Genomic DNA, 21579 nt, shown 5'->3' with positions numbered 1-21579 from the left:
ACTAAGAGTTCACCGAATTGCATTTTCAACAGACTTTCCAAGTTTTGGACAAAATTAATATCTTCTACAAATATTTTCCGGTATATATGGCCGAAATAAATTATACTCATCCATTGGCTTTGATCCAGTTTTAAATAAAAGTTTCTGAACAAAAAATATTTCCAAATCGTTAAAGAGAACGCTTTTGGACTTTCACCATTTCTATGTGAATGAAAAGAAGTTTTTGTGTGTTGTGCTGTTATCTAGTGGAACTTTTTCAGGACATACCTGGATATTATAATCGAGAACAGTTTTATGCCCTAGGAAAAAGTGTGATTCATCATGTTATTACCTTTCCTAGTGAATTAGTTTAAATAAGTGGCAATACACACTTTAACTAACATATAGAAATATGCTTGCGCTTTGCAGAATTAGCAATGGTATATATGATTTGATTTTTACAAAATAATTCTTCTCTTCTTTAAAGGTATAAAGAAATACAAAATTAAAATTGGAGATTTTTAGTTAAACTAAACATTATTTTGAGTCGAAGGATACACAAATAGTTTTTATGATCAACATTTACTTTAGGTCAATAATTTATTGGAATGACAAAACAAAGTAAAATATTTATAGGTTAGTATCAGTTTTTTACTAATGGTGATTTTCACTAAAAATAAATAAGTAAATAAACAAATCAAAGTATCATTTTAGTAATTTCAAACAGAAAAAAACATAGCATTTTTGAATGTATTACAAAGCTTACTTAGGAATGTGTTCAACATTAAAATAGGTAGTTTTAGGGGGTTCTTCAAAGCTCTTTTGACAAGGTAAACGAAGCCATAGTTTGAATGCCTTCAACTAAGCAAAGTTTTGATTTTTAAACAATATATAGTATTATTAGGACAGGCAAATTTAATTACTTGAAAAATAATTCATTCTTAAAGATTTGACAATTTAGCGAGATAATCCCACCTAGAAGAAAATCATTAAAAGTGATTCTCGTAGCTCTTTCACAGGCAAAAATAAAGCCACATCCTAGTGTCCTAAATTCGAAGAAAAGTTATAATTTCAAACTATATATTTTATCTTGCTGTAAAGAATTATGTGGGGCTGAATAGCCAAGATATTAAAAATATTATTGAAATTTTTTATAATTGCTTACAAGAAAAATCATCGTCTTAGATAAAAATCATTAAAATTTAGGAATGAATCCCAATTTTTGCAAATTTTTATGATCCACATAATGCAGCATTAAGAGTAAAATTTCAAATATTAAAACACTAGATCACAAACGCTTTTCATTTTCAAAAAACTGAGACTTATTTTTGTATTGACATTTTGCATCACTTTCATAATTAGTATAGAGAGCTAAAAGATAAGACAAATTTAACCTAATATGAATGATTGAATAAGTAACTATTAAAAAGTCACAACAATCATAAAAATAGCAAATTATGATGAAAATTGTTATTTCTTGTTATTGTAGAGCTTTAGAAAAGCAACCAATAATTTTCAGTAATTGCACATGAACTTAAACTATGCAGTGCTGGTGTAACTTTTCATATTTTTAAAATCAAGATCACAAGTGCTTTTAATTAAATATATGTAACATAAAAAGCTTCTATTAATCTTTTTATGTTATTTCTTTTCCATAAAACTTTTCCTAATTTATTATTGCAATCGAAACACTTTCTCACACTTTTAAAAAGCTACATCCTGTTCTTAAATCTATTTTCGACTCAAGTATGCATTCATTAAAGTAAGACATTCTTTCTTTTATTTCCGTGGGAATCGCGCGACCTATTTAATAAACCAATAGTAATTTCTAAGATTTTCCTCTTTTCCCTAAATAGAGACATTTTCGGATTTTTTGTAAGATTTTCCCTACCGGAAAGACTGATCATCAATAGAGTAAACTAAACTTTTCACTCACCACTCAATAAAGAATGACCAATGATTTGCTTTTATTAAAGTCCTGTGTCTGTTTTGCTACTCGGTTCGACAGCCACCTTTTACATATATAAACTGGTTTCTCTTTATCTTGATTTTTTATGCCTTTTTTATGATCAATATAGAGGAGGATGGCTAGAGATTACAGATGGTGGGAGTTTAACCTAATAGTTATGATGTTATGAGTAACTCTGACGAACTCATAACAGCTATGGAGATAGAATAATATTTGCTTAATATTTTGTTTATTCATATACAAAAGAGTCTTGGAAGAAATTAGCTGGAATAAACAAAATTAAATTAATATTTATACAGAGTTATAGGCCTTATAGTATTACGCATTGCATTATTACTCTCTAATCTTTCCAATAGTATTTAAAAGCATTAATTACATGCTATCACATGATTAGGGTGACTAGCACACATAGAATTTTTAATAGAAATGAATAAATGTTTAGTTTTTGATATAGATGAATAATTTTATTAGTTAAATAACAACAAAGCAATAAATAAAAAATTCTACAAATAGTGATTTTCCCTCCTTCAAGCAGCACTTTAAAAAAAAAAAATTATTAAAGAATTTGAGGAATTAAATTTACACACAAAAGTTTTCAAAATTATATATTAAATTCATGGTCAGGATTAAAAACAAACAAGCAATTAAATACATTTTGTACACAAAAAAAATCTAATAACAACAATTGATCAAATGTAACTTTGGCAAAATAACAAAACAAACAACATTCTATAGGTCTAATTTTAATTTCAAATGATCATAAGTTTCGTGGATTGGACAGTCTCTTATGGTGATGTTCAGTGAATGGTGTAGTTCCTCTAATCTTTGTATAGATTGGTTCAACATAAATATCAGCATATAGTTCTTCTAAGGGAATTTCATTAGCAGTTTTAGCAACATGAACTGCTTCATCTACTTCTTTTCGAACTTCTTGATCAATTTTCTACAAAAAAAAAAAAAAAAATTATAACCTGTACTATAATTATACAAAAAAGTGTTTACCTTAAAATTTAACAAAAAGTCAGATTACATATATTTTTTCTTATAAATATTAAGAGGCCTTAATTATTAAGTAATTTATTTTATTCCAGTAACATTCTACAAAATTGCAAACTGTGAATGAAAACTTACATTACATACATTTAATATCAACGTAACTATTTTTTTTTACAATTCTTATACAATGATTAAGAAACAGAGTAGCAATAATTGAAAACATGGTCTAATATGAAAGAAGGGCAGCCCAGTTATCAAAATCAAGGACAAAGTTCAACTGCCTACCCCATTTTCTATGCCACTGAAAAAAACATGTTACACATTTTAAAAGAAAATAATTTTACTTTATGACCAGCGTTGAACAGCCAAAACCTTTTTGGGGTTACGATTAATAAGGTTAAGTTTGTAGTCTTGTAATTTTGAACCCAAACCAGAAGACAAGGGAACACCTCTCTAAGCATCTGATAAAATTAGCTCGGTGGTGGATTTTTTGATGGAACTACCACACATTTATTTATCATAGAGAGGAAAACCACAAAAAATTCCCACAGTTAGCTCCTAACACAGAATCTGCCTATTACAGAGACTTAACATCAGCTTGTGGTCGACGCAAGCTGGGATCAGAATTTAAATGGACTAGCCATCGCTGGGATTCGTACTTGGGTCACCTCATTGGGACGTGAGTGCTCTATTCCTTGAGCCACTAAGACTCAAAATATTATAAATGATTATTGCAAACATACTCAATGTTTATTAATAAACTATACAAGTGTGAAAAATTATGAATAGGAAAAGTAAAAATGTTCATACAACCACCTTAGCATTCCCCTTAATATTTTCCTCCTTCAATGAAGAGTTTTATGAATTTGCAATACCATTATTTCTCATTTTTTTACTAAGCCGGATGGTTAAGAAGTTTGATTATTGGAGAAAAACTACATGGCTGATAATCGAAAAACAGAATATGAATAATTATTGAAAAAGTACGATGCAATTAAAATTGAGTGGCACTAAAAAATATTGAACTATATCATAGCAAATAATTCTGATTTTTTGACATTATGTAGGTGTAAAAACAGCAGAGATACAAAAAAGAGGAAAATGTAGTAAAGTAGCAAGATTTTTCTGCAAGTAGTGATTATATATAAAGTAGGAGAAAAGTAACAATTAATATATAATTTATTCATCACAAAAACAGAGAAAAAAAAATTAATAGAACCAATGATAAACCGTATAAAACAGAAAGGTAAAAAAATTGCAACATAAGAAACAGTTTCACGAAAGTGAATCAATTCCTGTTGCATAATTTAAAGAGATTCAAGTAATACTTTTTATTCCATATTATTTTTTAAAAAAAGAAACATACAAAAAGCAAAAAAATCGCTGATCCACAGAGGGCAAAATTCCTCACCCAAACTTAATGTATCAATAAAAAAGTATTATACAAAAATAATTATATTTTAAACATCTGAAACCCAATACCCCATTGTTAAATATTTTATCGTAATGATTCAAATAAAATGAATACTATAATCTTCCCATTGTTAATGCTTTTAAAAAATATATAGGTGTTTGAAGAAAATTAAATTAGGATACATATGTATCACTTAAAATAATTTTTGTTGATTAGAGATTTTTTTTAAACATACAAATAGCATAAGCTTTGGAGCAATTAATGTCTCCTATTGTCATGATATTTTATTTCTTTATTTAGTAGAACTTTAATCATTTAAGCTATTTAGAGCAAATAGTAATCCAAGAATGAAAAGAACAATACTCAAGATTTACTTCAATGTTTAGAACTTATCAGCAAACCAATACAGTAGGAAATAAAGCAAAAATATTTAAGTCAATACACTAAAACAATATACGCACATTTATTCTAATAAAGAACCATTTTTTTCTGAAATTACTTGAACCACTTGATTATTGATAGATTTCTTGGTTGTAATTAATCCAAACAATTGGATTACTATGATTAGTAATTTTTTTACACAAAAAAAGTTATACATTGGTGCTAATACTTAAATTTAATGCATATAATCTGAAAGCTTACCTTTAATTCATCAGATTCTACTAAATTTGCATTGATGATCTTTTCTCTGAAGGAAGTGATAGGATCTCTAGTTTGCCTCACTTCTTGTACCTCTTCTCTTGTGCGATAACTAAAAAAGCATTAAAATAAGCAGTTCAAGAAAATTTCAAACAAAATGATATTATAAGGGATGAGTTCTGGCTACTTTCTTTTTTTTTACTGAATTACGTACAAGTTCTGAATTATGTACAAGTAATTATGTAAAAATTCCATTCTTTTATTTTTTGTCAAATGACTTAATAGTAGTGTATAGATAAATAATTAAACTGATGCAAAAAGGCAATTTAATAATCATACCATATTTCATAGCATTAATTAAGTAATAATGCTTTGTTCGTTTTATAATCATTTCTGATTTTTAAAGAAGTATTTGCACTCGTAGTTTTTCTAGCCAATAAACATGTCTTATCGTTTATTGCTTAGTCAAAAAAATTGTGAATGAACGAGAAATTTCCATACAAATGTGCTAAAATGCAAAAAACAGTTTTAATGAGACTAATTCTTAATGCCAATATACATATACAAAGAGGAAAGGTCATAATCTATGAAACACACCCATTGCAACCAGAGCTGATGGTGGAGTAAAAAACAATCTAACACATGCAAAGACAACAGTGAGAGAACAGAAGCTCTGCGATAGTCTGACTCAGAAGCCACACAAAAAGTTTTGATGCAATAGTTGTCTCCATCCAACTAATTCAACCAGGATCCAAGATAATAACAAATATAAGCTCACATATTAAACCTTTTTGGTACTTTTTCATTACAGAACAGAACCTTTTTCCAGTTATCTTAACTTCTTTTTTTTCTTTTTGAGATAAAATTGTGATGCTTCTTAGATTAGCAAAGTTGACTGATCCTTAAGAACTTATACAGGATAGGTCACATAAATATTAGATATAAAAAGAATGACCGTCATAGCTACCCTGTGGCAGAATTTTTTCGAACTTTTTGTGACATACCTCTCTAATACTAATATCTTTCTGCAAGATACTTAAAAATAACAAACGCACATGTTACTAATTTAAAGTAACAGAAGCGTTAACTTCAAAAATAAAAAAAAATCAGACCAAATAAAATATTTTTTTTAAATTGAATAAGTAATTTTTTTAAATTCTAATATTATGGGCGATATTCTCACATTTTCTAGGAAGATAAACTCATTAATTATTTCCTTTTTCGCATTTTGTAATTCATCATCACATTAAAAAAATTGTGAAATCTGTAGCAGTAACTACTGAGAAAAAAAGATCAACGGCGAAATCACATGAATATTCGAAAGGGGTTACTAAATCCGCGTTTTCATTTCGAGATTCAGTTGTTGTAATAAATAATATCGTATTAAAAATAACGGATTTTAAAAGCTATTTGTAAATCAGTAGTAATCACTGCATGAAAAAATAGAACAAAATTTTCTACAGAAAAGAAAATCAAATTTTTTACCTTCATTATTCTCAAATGAAAATAGAAAAATCATAAGCCGTTTTTTTCCACTCCGATGAGCGAGAAAGGCATCTTTTGAATCCAATTCTGAAGAAAAGATAAAATCTTTCGAAAATTTCTGCAAAAAAGAAAAGCTTAATTTTTTCCTTCCCAAAGGAAAGATCTTTCTGCAAGAACTCGGCAACGTGCTGCGACAATGTAACCACGATTCTGCCATGGGCATAGCTATTTCGTTTGAATTTTTAATGAGTGTGCTGCATATTAGAAACCTTTATCCTATATAGAATTTAAATTCTTAGTCGAACCATCACAAGATTAACTTAAGGTAGTTGACAAGTTGTACGGCAGTTATTATATAAACAGATTATATCATTGTACAACATGATTAGAGGCAGTAGATAGTCCATTCAGCAAAGGTTCTTAAATTCATAAAATTTTCCATCCAGCCAATAATGAAGAGAAATATTCTCTTCCCATATCAATGTCCATTAAATATGTTTGCAGTATGTGGTCAATCAGAAAATAGGCTTTGGAAGGGACAATAATTTGTTTCTTTATGTCACTTTTTTCCAACTAAAAAGCATTAAAACAAGTGCAAGAGACATTAAAAAGCAGCAGGTAATCCCAGAAAAGTAAATAGAATCAATCAGTTCCCTTCAGTAACTGTATGATTTGAAAAAAATGCCAACTCCTCCAACAAAACATGGTGAACAATACATTTTTATGAGAATGAGAGAAGAGAGCAAGAAACATATTTTAAAGAAATGAATTGTTGACAAAAATCGGGAACATACATCCATATAACAACATTAATAAGCATTTAGGTATTTATAAGAATTAATATAATTTAAAAAATACACATTGGATAGAAAATTGATGCTTGTAAACAAAGTAAAATAAAAAGATAATAACTAAAAAGAATTTTCATTAAAACACCAAAATTATGATATTAAAATGCCAAAATGTAGAGGAAGGAGCTCAAAGAATTAAAAAAATAAAATATTTTGACAAATATATTTTTTGAAGAATTTTTTCTAGCCAAAGCACGTTCAAAATTGATGTGTGTTACTTAAAATGTGTGATGTGTGTAATGATGTGTGTTCTTTAAAGAAGAAAGAGTGAAAGAAATTTCAAAAGCTTTTTCATTTAAAAATATTATTTATACAAATACTTTGTAAATATTACTTACCCTTTGAGGTACTATGTTTTTTAATTAAGACAAGTTGATAGCCCTTTCTTATTACACAAAGGAAGTTATTATCAATTAATTAAAAACCAAATCCGTAGCAGTTTTTATATCATAGTAAAAAAAATTTGCTGTCTTTTTTGAAAAAAAAAAGGATATGCATCCTCAGAGGTCAGAAGTAGTACACTACAAGTAGTGAAACTACTGTAGTCACTACTTTTTTTCGTAGCTTGTAGTGTAGTGTGCTACTTTTTAAAAAAAAACTAGTGTAGTGAGTAGTCAGGGGTCTGTTTAGAAGAAATTTGGGTCCGTTAACGGACCCTTCACAAAATATCATTTCATAAAAACAGACCCTTCACAAAATATTTTAACTTAAAAACGGACCTTTCACAAAATGATTTTTCTTTAAATCTGACCCTTCACAAATTTGTTTATCTTCGTTATTGTTTTGTTAATCGCATAAACCCTTCCTAAGGGGAAAAAATGAAGATGGATGTAAACGAATTAAGTTTTGTCTTCGGCAGACGCTTCTTCCTTTATTCATTCGAAATGAATATTCCGCGTTCAGCAGTATAGGCTAAATACCAAATATTTGTATGTTGCATCTCTAATTTAGAAGCAATTGCTGCTTATTTTTGAAAATTTAATTTTCTTTAATTATAGTTTTACAGTGTTGAGCATAATCTTATTATCTATTTACAATTTAAAAACTCCTTGAAAAAGTTTTTGCAATAACAGGACCGTATTGAAAGCTTAACAAAATTACAAATATTTGGTAATTTTTTAACATTTCTCAAATTAAATATTCAACGTCAAAAAAGGCATAAGAGTTGCAGGCTAAATGAACAATTTGAAAAAAAAAATGTTTTAGAACAGCAAACTGGCTCCTGTTAACATAGAATAAATATTTATTAATAATTCCTCATGTTTAATGTAAACCAATTTTTTATTCAAAAACATTTTGCGCACAGGTGTAATTTAAGTTCCTCCAGCAATATTTGTCTCTTTAAAGAAGTAAAGTTATTACCACATTTCTAAAGTAGTTTGTAGTCACAACATTTAAAAAAAAAAATAGGTGTAGTTGTAGTTAAATACATTGGTAACAAAGTAGCTGTAGTAAACTACATAAATAATGTAGTTTTTTCGACCACTATACTTTCATAACTAAAGTAAAAACAAAAAGATTTAATTAGTGTTTAAACTATAGCAACCTTTTAAAATGAAAGAAATATAATTTAATTCAATGAAGAATAATTTTACTAACCTTGTTCCTGGATCACTCATACTGTGTCCATGATAACGATAAGTAGCAACTTCCATTACAAGAGGACCCTTGCCAGCTCGACAAATTTCAGCAGCAAATTTTGTCGCTTCTCTAACCGCTAAAACATCCATTCCATCAACCTATAAAACAGTATATCAAATTATAATAATAATATTCACAGCAAGAAATTTTGTTGCTTTTCGAACAGCTAAAAACTTCATTCTATTAACCATTAAAACAAGAAATCAATTTATAAAAATAGTTTCAGGAAAAAAATTTGTTGTTTCTCTAATAGATAAAACATAAATTTCATCAATCTATAAAACAATATATCTATTTGTAATAAAACAAAGATATAAAACTATATATAATTTAAAAATATAGCACCTTGCAGACATGAATTTTTTTAAACTATGCAAGACTTTATTACATTTTTTTAAACTTACAAGACTCAGCAAAATATAAAACTTTATTTTTTTATTTACTTTGATACTTTCTTAATAAAGGAAGAATAAAAAGTTAAAACTCATGCTTTAAGTTATAAAAATTAATACAAAAAAAAAAAAAATCAAATTTTTAAAAAATAGTTTTTTAGTATTGAAAAATGGCACATTTAAAACTTCAGTGACCTTGGGTAAAATATATTCAGCAACCTTAAATATCTTTCTGTGTTGCAGAATTTAGAAAAATCTTTTCTTAACCAATAAGAAAATTTTATATCGCAACTGACTTTATGAATTATTTCTTTAAATGCAAAATATGTTTCCGCAATGTAGAAATTACATTTTGCATGAGCATAACGGAGGTAAAAAGGTGTAATTAAAAAAAGTGAAATTAAGAAAAATTAAAAATTTTCCACATTTAAGTGAAAAATGAAGCAATTTTTAATGAAACATCATTTATAAGTTTCGTGTTTATACATTGCTCACTGTGGACTTCACAGCCAGATTTCCATAGGATTAATGTTAGACTAATTTTCTAAGTAAATATTTGAGGGCTTGTTGACAAGTTTTCAAATGTTGAAATAAGCAATAATTAAGTAATTTAAAAGTAAAATAAAGCATCTTTTATAAGTATCTCATTTATATGTTGTTCACATTTCCCCCCTTCATTTAAAAGTCTGATATTTAGATTTTTGATTAGATTTTTATTACAGTATTCACATTGGTCTCACAAAATTTTTCAATAAAATATTTTAAACCACATTGACAATTTTGAACAGTTAAAATCTGCTCATAAACTACTAAACTAACTTATTTATATCTAAACCATCACTTCTTTTTTAATTAAGAGCTTAACATAATCAATTAGGCTTAAACAGTGTCCTCGTTATTTAGGTGAAAGAAAGGCCCAGAAATGATTGATAGACTGGCCTCGTTCTATCAAGAGAGTTGAGTGACTCAGTGATATACTAGCACTAATATCTTGGAAAACTTTGAAACGATTACGTCTAGACAAATTTTCAGCATTAGTAGCATTAAATTTGTAATAATTAAATTCGCTTAGTAAAAACTTTATTTACAAATCCTTTCAGTAACACATTGCCTTATATTAATCCCCTGAAATACATACAAATGGTTCATCACTGTATCTATGTATGGTGCATCATTGTACATTTTAAAAACATGTAAAGAAAATGTGCCAGGAAAAAAATGTTCTTTAAATAATTAGTGCTCATGAATTTTTTTGTTGTCTTTGCATGATTGCAGTCCCGTAAAAAATTGACACTAACGGTGAAAAAATATTACGTTTTTTAAAATTTAAAGAAACAGATACATACCCAAATCCCTGGAACATAATCGCCCCTTGTGTAATAATCAGTTGAAGCAGAAGATCTCTCAATACTCGTTCCCATTCCAAAGCCATTATTTTCACAAATGAAAATGGTAGGTATATTCCATAATTTTGCAATGTTAAATGCCTCAAACACTTGACCTTGGTTAGCTGCACCATCACCATAAAGAGCCAAACATATATCATCTCTTCCTTGATATCTTAGAGCAAAACCTATGCCAGCACCTAATGGAACCTTAAAAACAAATGAATGATTATGCAAATAATATAACTTGAAAAATGATAAATATTAAAAAGCAGGATCTAATCACCAACATTAATCATACTCAACTAAATAAGTATAAAGTATACCCCTTTTCTTCATTTAGATTAATCTTGTGTTTGTCTATTTTTTATTAGTGAGAGTAATATCTGATATATTTAAGTTATTCTAGTAGTCAGTAAAATTAATATTAACCTGTAAAATTAATATTAAAACTATTACCAATCAAGCAAAAACTAATACACTATAACAACTATTACACTATAATTCTTAGTGCTATTTTAACATTAAATTTGTGTATTTGCTTATAACAAGCTCCCTTAATGGCATTTCTACCTGTAGTGAATTATGATTATAATGAACTTTTACTGCATGCATAAATATTAGAATAACGTATCAATAAATTTTTCCATTTTTCTTTAGGCTTTTGTTATTTTAGCACTTAAAACATTTATTTCAAATTTCATATTGGATCTCAATTTCTTCTAATATACATAGTTTAATAAAATGTGCTATACATAAATTTAGGACAGAAATAATGTATTAGTCAGAAATTCTTGTGCAATTAAAAGGGAATTTTTTGGTAATTTCTTGGCAATCAAAATTCAGGATCTAATTATGATGATTTCTAGAAATGTAAAATTATTTTTGTTGATTATAATTGATTTACCTGAGCACCCACTATGCCATTGCCACCATAAAAATTATCATGATACATATGCATTGAACCACCCTTGCCTCTAGCACATCCAGGTTCCCTGCCTAAAAGAAAAAAAAAAGAAAACAATGCAAATGTAACTATGATGATAACTACTAGAGCTTGGCGATAAATATTTAAACATTAATATTTCTTAAAGATCGCGAGAATGATATTTGGAAAGTTATTTTGGCAATGTATTGTGAACACAATACCTTACAATAAATATCTCACATACCATTATTACTGACAATCATAATATCACAATTATAATAAGCAAATAATATCAAACCTGATAACATAGACAGGAAATTTATTTACGTAACTTTGGACAATGGGCTACTGGCGACAGTTTGGAAAACATCCCTGAGGATGATCCAAAGATATGCCATTGCAATTTTGATCCTCTGTGGAGGGGATGGCTTTCCTGCTTTGGTAACCCGTGAGATGCAAACATTTTAAGGTAGAACAGGTTAATGAGGACCAATACCACACGCCTTCAGTTTCTATGCAGGCTGATCAAAATGGTCACCCAACCACTTACTCTAGGAACTGTGTCTTTATGATCAGTCCACTGAGGGACAACATGATAAGGTTATGAGTATTATTAAATATAATACTATGAGTGTTAACAAACAGGACACTATTGTAAGTTCTATAATGATAACTGTCAAAATCAATATTATCCTGAGAATAGATAAAATTCATTTGGGCAATGAAATTTATGATTATTATTTTTGCTGCTGGTTATTGAAAACAGCAAGTCAAAATTGGAGGAGTGTTTGAAGTATTTTATAAAATTTCTGATTAACTATTAACATGCCCGACAGGCATGTAAGAATCTAAAATAGAAGCCAGATAAAAATTTTTACATGCTAGGGCAAAACAAATTTTGATCCCAGCAAAACAGTACTTTATTTTCAAAAAAAATCACAACAAACATTCAATAGCTACTATAGATAATAATAAGAAAACTAAAAAGAGAAAATTAATTAGAATTTGGACATACCAGTTAATTCAGCTAATACACCTTTAACGCTAACACCTCTCAGATATGTCCAACCATGAGCTCTGTAAGAGGTGATAACAGCATCTGTTTTTCTAATGGCAGCTTCCATTCCCACGGCACATGCTTCCTAAACAGAAGTTTTCTTACTTTCAACAGTTTTAAAATAGTCAAAAGTTAAGAGAATGCTTAAAAATATTATAACATTAATAAAGTTTCTTTAAATATAAGATTCAGCTAGTGATTCAAGTGGACTTCAGAAATTAAGACTGCTTAGGGACTTATATCTTCCAAATTTTTGGGTCCTTTCAAACTAATAATAGGTCTCTATTAAAATAATACAAATCTCCCATTTAAAGTACATAAAAAGTGAATATTTTATGATTAGGAAAAAAAATTCTGATTAGTAATTGATATAGTAATGATTCAATAATAATTCAACAAAAAATTAATACTAAAATTTCTACATCATGGTTTTTAGAAGATCAAAGTCAGTTACTGTTTTGAAAAGATAAAATGACACACTATATTCTTTTTGATAAATACTTATTCTTTATGCTGATAGATCATATATCATTAATAAACTGGAATCTTCCTTTCTTTTTTTTTTTTTTGCAATGGAGAAATCCTTTTTTTCACTTCCTCTACGATTTTTTTTGCGTATCTATAGCCCGTCAGTGGAATTGTTAGATTTAATGTTAGAAATATATTGCTAAGATTATTGCTACAATAAATTAGAAAAACTTATAAATTAAAAAAACTTACAGACCAATAAAAGCTGTTAATTGATATTTTAAAGAAGTACATTTTAAATACAGTGATCTCTCACTTATGCACCACCTCTTTTATGCACCTTTTTCATTTATACGACGATTTTTATAGGTCCCAGTACATTAGATAGGAAAATAATGATAAACATCCTTCGTTTATGCGTCGCTCTAAAAATAAATTTTTCAATTATGCACCGAAATTTTAGGCTAACATTTTAATTTTTTAATCCTTTAAATATTTTTTCTTCTTTAAAAAAAATGTTTTAAATTAAAAATTAAGCAAATAAGCAATCCTTGTTACATATAAAAAGAAATATATGTTGTTAGATCCTATTGAATTTGCTTCCCCTTGTGACCTTTTCATTTTCGCTGTTTCTGGAAAGACATTCTTTCTAGAATTTTGAATAGGGTGTCTTATCTGTTACACCAACAACAATGAAAGCCCATTCATCTCTTAAAAAATGACCATTTCTCTTGTCCAGATATTAGTTTTACTCCCATGCTGTTTTCTAGAAGAAAAAAAAGACACCTGGAATACGAAAGATGAAAGAGACCGCGATCACTTACTTGCAGTCAGATGGACATCATGAGACAGAAGTACTTGAACAACTTATTGTGCAGCATATTATGACGTCAAGTACTTTTCTTAGAAATTTATCATGTGATGTTTCACCCCCTCCCATAAAACTCAAATTTTTTGTGAAGAACTGTTCATTTATATCTAACTAGAACTTGAGAACGTGGTGGATGATGCTGACGAGGATGATAAAGTTCCTCCAAATCACACAGCAGTATTGAAAGCTTTAGACACTATTCGTGACTATTTACAATTTAATTTTGCTTCTGAAACTCCCCCTTATCCCATTTATATGAACTGGAAAAAATTGTTTTTGAATAACGTCGGCAAAAACAAATACAAACATGTATTAAGATTATTTCGCAAGAAAATAAATTGTCTTAAGGTATGTTAAATTTTTTCTTTGTATAGTTATAGTAAATACCAAAACAGTATAAATATTAACATTTAATCTTTAGAAACATATTTATTCTTATTGTCACTGCAATTTACGTTGCGTTTTAGAATTTTGAAGTTTTTCACTTATGCGCCTCTTTCACTTATGCGCTTTTTTCTCTTGGCCCCTTACTCCGGTGCATAAGTGAGAGTTCACTGTACAGTGTATATTTTAAATGAGCAGGAGAAGATGTGGACATTATACCCTTGTTGGAAAAAAAAATGTTTGCATTAGGACAAAACTAGTAAGCTTTTTCTTTGGAATAATACTTTTTCATTACATGCCTTTATTTTTCTTCTGAAAAATTTATTAGTAAAACCAATTTACATGTCTTTATTTTATAAATTACATAGTCTATTAAATAATTTTAACTAATTTGCTCATTACTATTTAACAACTAGAATGATTATTTATCTATGATTTAGATTTTAAAAGATTTTCCAAAGCTGAAAACTCAAGATGCAATATATATAATTTATTAAATTTAATTTTCAATTAGTGTTATATCATAATAACAAATGTACATTCAATTGCACTTCTTTACAAAATAATGTCTAAATTGTTATCCCTACTATCAATATTTTTATTTTATTTAAAATAATATTTCTCTTCACGATTTTGGTTTATGGGTTTCAACACTTAAAGTCCACTCCTAGCTGTGACATTGCTTAATAATACTATAATTCATGTTTCACTAAACATAGTAATCAAAACTTTTAGTTGAATTCTTTACTTGTAAAATCAATAAACTTCAATTTTTGAATTTTTTAAAATTTTAATTAAATTGCTTAGTTTAACTCTTAATTACCTAAATTGAAAAAAATTTCTCTAATAAATATTAACATTCCTATTTAATTTCTTAACAGAATTTAATAATAAATAATATATTTTAGTCAGAGATTGTAAGTTTCTTCCTAAGTTGAAAAAAAAAAAAAAAACCATCCTGGAAGAAATCACTTTCTTAATTTTTTCTCAAAAAGAAGTATCAAACAATAAAATAGTTTAAACAGTTTATAATTGCAAAATGGTTTAAATAACAGCATTAATTTCTATTTTTAATACTATATCATTTTGAAATATGTGAAAACTGAAAATCAATATTTGGAAGAAAAAAAAATATGATGAAATTTTTGGCAAAATAAAATAATTTCAGTTCTTCAATAATTTACGTAAGTAAGTATGGTAAATATGATATATAGATTTTAAAATTCTATATAAAATTAAAATAAATTAAAGAAAAATAGTTATTTTTTTTAAAAAGAGTAGAAATGAAACATTTCTAGCGTTCAGGTACCATATTAAATTTAGTTTTGTTTAATTTGAGCAATTCTTATAACACTAATTACTAAAAAATTTATTAGTCACTTTTAGTTTCTTTCCATTTTATCCAGTTTTTTTTAAAAATCTTGCCCATTTTCTATTTTTTTCAGCTTGTTTTACTTTTTCATGCTTCTCACAGACAAAATGGCATCCTTGATTTTAAAGCTTAATTTCTTATACATTAAAGATTATTATTTATGCATGCATTTTATTTAAGATTAGGCATGTGAAAAATTCAATTGTGACATAAAACATAATATTAGTTAATATGTAGGAAAAACTAATAATTATTCAATACAATACCTCAAAAATTGATTTTAAGTAAGAAAAGACAGGTTAAGTATGAAAAACTAAACTGACATCAGACTACTTTAAATATTAATATCATAAGTTTTATATCAATCATAAAGGAATGCCGCTCTAGTATCAAAATGACCATAATTTAATATATATATACAGTACAGAACCCGTTATCCGGAAATCAGAAAGCCGGAAAACCAAAAAACCGGAACGAAATTCGATAAATTTTCCAGCCATTTAAAAAAAAAAAAAAATTTCCCTTATAAGATTTTAGGATTTTTTTTTCTTTTTTGAAAAATGTTTACCTTACCATCATTTTGGAAATAATCATAAGTGTATTACTCCATCGTTTTTTCTTTTTCTTAAGATTATTTCCAAAAAACTTTTTTTTTATTTGGGTTCAACAATAAAAAAAACGGCTTTTTGTAGCGATTCAGAAAACCGGAAAAATCAGTTATCCGGAATAGCGATGGTCCCGATCGTTCCGGATAATCGGTTCCCTACTGTATATATATAATGATAAGTCTGAAAATAAGTATTAATACCTGGCCTGAATATAAATGACAGAAACCTCTAATAATTTTTTCCTTGTACAAACTATTAGCAGCAGTTTCCATTCTTCGTACAACCATCATGTCTCGATAATACTTGAGTGCTTCTTCTTTGGTAACGGTTACATCAGAGGAAGGACCAGAATCCAATAAATGTAACTTATAAGGCTGAAAGAAAAATAAAGAATAGCTTAATTTTTTAAAATTAAATTATTAATGAAACTCCTAGCATTAAGAAGAAAATTTACATAATTATTTGTGAACCAATAAAAAATTCTTTATTAAACATTATTATCATTGTAATATGATGCATTATATCTTATATTATTAAATATATTATATTAATAAATATATTATTATATATATTTTATTATTATACATACTGTATTATTAAATATATTACATTATTATACATATTATATTATTATACATATTATATATATTAAAAATTGTTACATTATTTATTTAAAAATACATCATAGCAATAGGAATAACATAAGCAAAATCTTTAAATATCTCTAAAATGTATTACAAGAATTTTAATGTTCAAAACTTTAGTATAATATCAAATTATAATAAAAAATTCAATATGTTTAAAATATCTTGATGAGTAATACAAACTTTTGTTTGAAATGAAGCTTCTGCAGAATATAAACGATGAACTGAACTGTTAATAACTTTTGATGTTTTCTGAAAAAGAAAGAAAAGAAAATATTAATAGAAGATTAAAAATTTATATTAGTTAATATACCATAGGCATGTTAATTGTTAAAAATAGCTTTTATTTTTTTTACTTTTGGTGAAAGATGCTGGCTTTGGTGCTAGTCAATAGAATCTAGAAAATTTTTTCTTTAGAGATGGATGAACTTATGCATAGGATATCAGCAAAATGTTGAAAAAAATAGCTTTTATCCTAGAATTAATGATCTTATATATCTTTCTCACAAAAAAAATCTCACTGAGATCAATTGCAAACAGGGTATCTGCTACATTTTAGATTTTCAAATTCATGACTTTTCATGATTAATTCCAAAAATTTTTCATGATTTAATGAGGTTACTATTTTCTCCCACAAAAACACAACAATGAATTTAAAAAAGCATTATAATAACATTCATTGAAATGATAGGTATAACCTAAACTGTTATGCTCTGCATCTTCATATATATAGATTTTAAATTTAAAAAACAGAGTACAAAGAAAGAGTTGAAGCAATAAAATAGCTGAAAAAAAAACAGAAGCAAATAATTTTTTTTCGGCAGAATTACATTCTAAAGATACCTTTCTTGTTCATCGGAAAGGAATGAAATACTCCTGATTTTTCTGTTCTCATTTCGCAATAAAAAAATTTGCCAATGACTGGCTTGCTTCAGCTAAAATTTTAAATTGATAAAAAAAAAAAAAAATAATAATAATAAAAAAAATTCTGAAATCACAGAAGTTTAAAAGTTAATTCGCTCTAGAAATGTTTTTTCCTTCATTTTTTGAAAGAACACCTTAATTTTTAAAGAGCACGATAAAACATTTTATATTTTAATCAAATATGACTGTGAGTGGGGATTTTGTTACAAATTCAGATATTCGGAACACCATGAAATTGGGGGGAGGGGGGTACATTCCATTTCAAAAAGACGATCTTTCGGCGACCTAAATCCATTACTTTTCATGCTTTTTTTAAAGAAATAGTTAAAATCATGACAAATTTTGTTCTATACTGAAATTCATGACTTTCCAGGTGCGCGGATACCCTGTGCAAAAATTTTTAAAAAGCACAAATTAAGTCAGTTGGCAGATCAGATCAAAGTTAATAAAACTGTTAACACTTTGTAGATATAACATGCAATATTCGACGAGAAACAGTTTTTGGATAGGTTTAACTTTTACACTTAAAATAATAAGTATTAATTTTTGAATAGTTTACACACTGATTGCTTACATATTTTGGTCTACGTGCTTGACTTCCAAATATACTAGAATAAAGTAAATTATAGAGGATAAAGAATCAATATCTACGAAAACTTAATGAAATGAAAATTCCACCTAGAGTTCAAATCGAATTATTTTTCTATGCTGAGCTCTCCCAGCACTGCATAGTACGAAAATAACGATATTCGTAATACAGTAGGGAACCGATTATCCGGAACAATCGGGGCCATCGCCATTCCGGATAACTGATTTTTCCGGTTTTCTGAATCGCTACAAAAAGCCGTTTTTTTTTTATTGTTAAACCCAACTAAAAAAACTTTTTTGGGGAAATAATCTTAAAAAGAAGAAAAAACGATGGAGTAATACACTAATGATTATTTCTAAAATGATGGTAAGGTAAACATCTTTCAAAAAAGAAAGAAAAATCCTAAAATCTTATGAGGAAAAAAATTTTTTTTTTTTAAATAGCGGGAAAATTTATCGAATTTCGTTCCGGTTTTTTGATTTTCCGGTTTTCTGATTTCCGGATAACGGGTTCTGTAGTGTATATGACAACATGTATAATTTAAAGTTCTTTTTTAGATTTATGTTTCTCATTCACAGTTTTATTGTAGTAATAATCTGTTGAAATGATCAAGATGTCTCTCACTTTCGATATTTTCAAAACGGTGTTAAAGTTTTCGGATCCTGGTAAAAAAAAAAAAAAGAGAAAAATTAGTTACAATTAATATATTTTTAAGATTGACACAGCTTCTTGGAAATTAAACTATTGAAATGGATGTAAGTTTAAAGTTTGTAAATAATGAAAAAACAACAACACAGAATCGTGAAATCCTTTTATTACAATTCAAAAATATTTTAATAGATTAAGAAATTAATGAAATGATTTTTTTGGATACTGCTGATGAAGGTCAAATTTTAGCATCAACTTTCTGAAAGTAATTTGACCACCGAGCACTTTTACTGATAAAATACTTACCAGAAATTTAGAAAACGATGATACCCAAGTTTTCGTAATTACAGACATCTTTATACTTCAAAAGTAATTTAATAAAAACTATCTTTCGTTTCGACTCAAATTCAATAATTTAGCAGACTGAAGAAATCAGATTTATTTGTTTTTTTCATTTTGAGTCAAACAGTTACAGTTATTTTATCATCAAGAAATTAAATTTGTGCAATAAAATAAATAAATTATGATTTAGTGAATTAAGCAACTGTTAAGTGCCTAGAGACTTTAACAATCGTAGCTTTGAATAATTTTTTTATCATTATTCAAGGAACAATAAAATGTCTCAACAAATTTTTTGTATTTATTAATAAATTTGAGTTTCAGAGATTGATTACAGTTTATAATGACTTTAAGATTGGTAAAATAATAAACTTTTTATGATTTTGGTTGGTTAAATCGTGTTTTAGCTTTATATGAGTTAAACAAATAAAAGAATTTTTAAGGGGGATATCAAATATGTGGGGGGAGATATACAATAATCCCATATCAAAAACATGCCGCAAGCCTTATAGTCATGTGACGCAAAACGGATTATTTGATTGGCTCTTGACATGTTTCCGTCTAAAGGCTATGAGAGTTGTGAAAAGAATGGCGACTGACTGAGATGCTCTCAAGGAATTAATGACAGTTCTTTGTTTAAATCACGGATCCTTTGAGATTTATTAAATCTGACTTTTCCTAACATGTCAACGTCTTCAGCTAGGCTAACTAGACAGAATGTTAGGAAAACCAGAAAAAAGAATATTAAAAAGCCAGTATTCTTACGATCTAATAATTCAGGTATGTTGTTGTAGCTGTAAACTAATAAAAAAAAACTATTTTTTATGGTAGTCCTAAGGGTATTACACAAATGCGAAAATAAATGTTATTTGTTGTATATAAAGATTGATTTGAGAGTTCTTTGATTTTATGCAGACTGCTATTATTCTTTCTTTTTCTTATTATTTCTAAATTACATGAAATTTATATTGCTGCTCTATCGGGCAGTGAGCCAGTTGACCTAATGTTTACATTGTGAAATACTCACTACAATGCATAATGAGTTTGCACTTAGTGTCAAAATTGTAAACTCTTTTATTAAACTAAATAGCTAAATCAAGTGTTCTCTCGTCTCTAAAATATTAGGTGAAATTGTTTAATATTTCATGAAAGAACTGTAATTAGTTCACGCTACATATTTAAATTAACGGAGTGAGTCTCGATTTGTGTGATTATGTTTTTAATTCTCGAAAACTTTGTTTTATCGGATTAAAGTACATTAAAATTTGAAAAAATAGGAAGGTTTTATCCTCATTTATGGTCGAATAAATATGTATAATTAATATAAACAATCGACGATGGCATTGATTAATCACAATATTCAAGATTACTGATCATCTAATTGTAATTGTGCAATTCTTTGTTCTTAAAATAGCCAGTGTTTATGGGTCGTTTATAATTCTTGACATTTGATCTGAATTTTGTAACCTTTTTCCTATTATTTCATGTAGTTGTCATACTGTTAAGTCAAAATTTTAACAAAATGTAATGAAAATTAGCATTGGTTGTTGGTTATTACAAATTACATTTCAGTGCTAGTGTATATGAATTATATTCTCTAGATTACGTTCTAGTTTTATTAAAAATAATTAATAAGTCTGACCTTGGTAAAAACTGTCATTTTTATCTATGAAAGTAAATTTCTTGTAAACAGACAAACTGGATGTAATTTAGTAAGAAAAAATTTGTTCATTTTATAATAAACTTAATCATATTCATCACCATTGACTACATTATTTCACTAACCGATTAATTGCTTTATTTTATTACAATTCTGAAAAATTCAAACTAGTATTTATACAAAATTGCAATATAATAATGGACTTTTAATTAAATCCCTATCTAATTGTCATATTTTTTAATGATTTATTTATAATTTAAATAAAGCACAATGTGAAAAGTTACATGTTGATTATTAAAAATCCCATAATAAGGTCAAGCTTATGTATGTAACTTC

At 27.4% G+C, this 21579-nt stretch overlaps 2 protein-coding genes across 3 annotated transcripts in view; one reads left to right on the top strand and one right to left on the bottom strand.

Moving 5' to 3' along the window:
- Nucleotides 1-484: 484 nt before the first annotated feature.
- Nucleotides 485-20066, bottom strand: LOC107443138 (probable pyruvate dehydrogenase E1 component subunit alpha, mitochondrial). Its single transcript, XM_016056906.3, has 9 exons — nt 19551-20066; nt 17267-17335; nt 16640-16813; nt 12695-12821; nt 11659-11750; nt 10713-10961; nt 8933-9072; nt 5001-5109; nt 485-2891 (listed from the first exon to the last, which is right to left on the bottom strand). Exons 1-9 carry the CDS (start codon nt 19596-19598, stop codon nt 2706-2708), a joined length of 1194 nt encoding a protein of 397 aa, XP_015912392.1. The 5' UTR covers nt 19599-20066; the 3' UTR covers nt 485-2705.
- A 31-nt stretch (nt 20067-20097) lies between these two features.
- LOC107443137 (F-box protein 11) overlaps nt 20098-21579 on the top strand; it is a 41398-nt gene continuing 39916 nt past the window's right edge. The window contains exon 1 of one of the 2 annotated variants that reach the window (XM_043052155.2): nt 20098-20363. In XM_043052155.2, the coding sequence (XP_042908089.1) occupies nt 20267-20363 (97 nt within the window). In that variant the 5' untranslated portion in view covers nt 20098-20266. The remainder of the gene's footprint in view (nt 20364-21579) is intronic. The other variant, XM_043052154.2, reaches the window with a different exon arrangement.

The sequence above is a fragment of the Parasteatoda tepidariorum genome, chromosome 1, assembly GCF_043381705.1.
Source record: "Parasteatoda tepidariorum isolate YZ-2023 chromosome 1, CAS_Ptep_4.0, whole genome shotgun sequence".
NCBI lineage: Eukaryota > Metazoa > Arthropoda > Arachnida > Araneae > Theridiidae > Parasteatoda > Parasteatoda tepidariorum.
The sequence above is the reverse complement of the archived record's forward strand: the minus strand, read 5'-3'. Positions and strand labels throughout refer to the sequence as shown.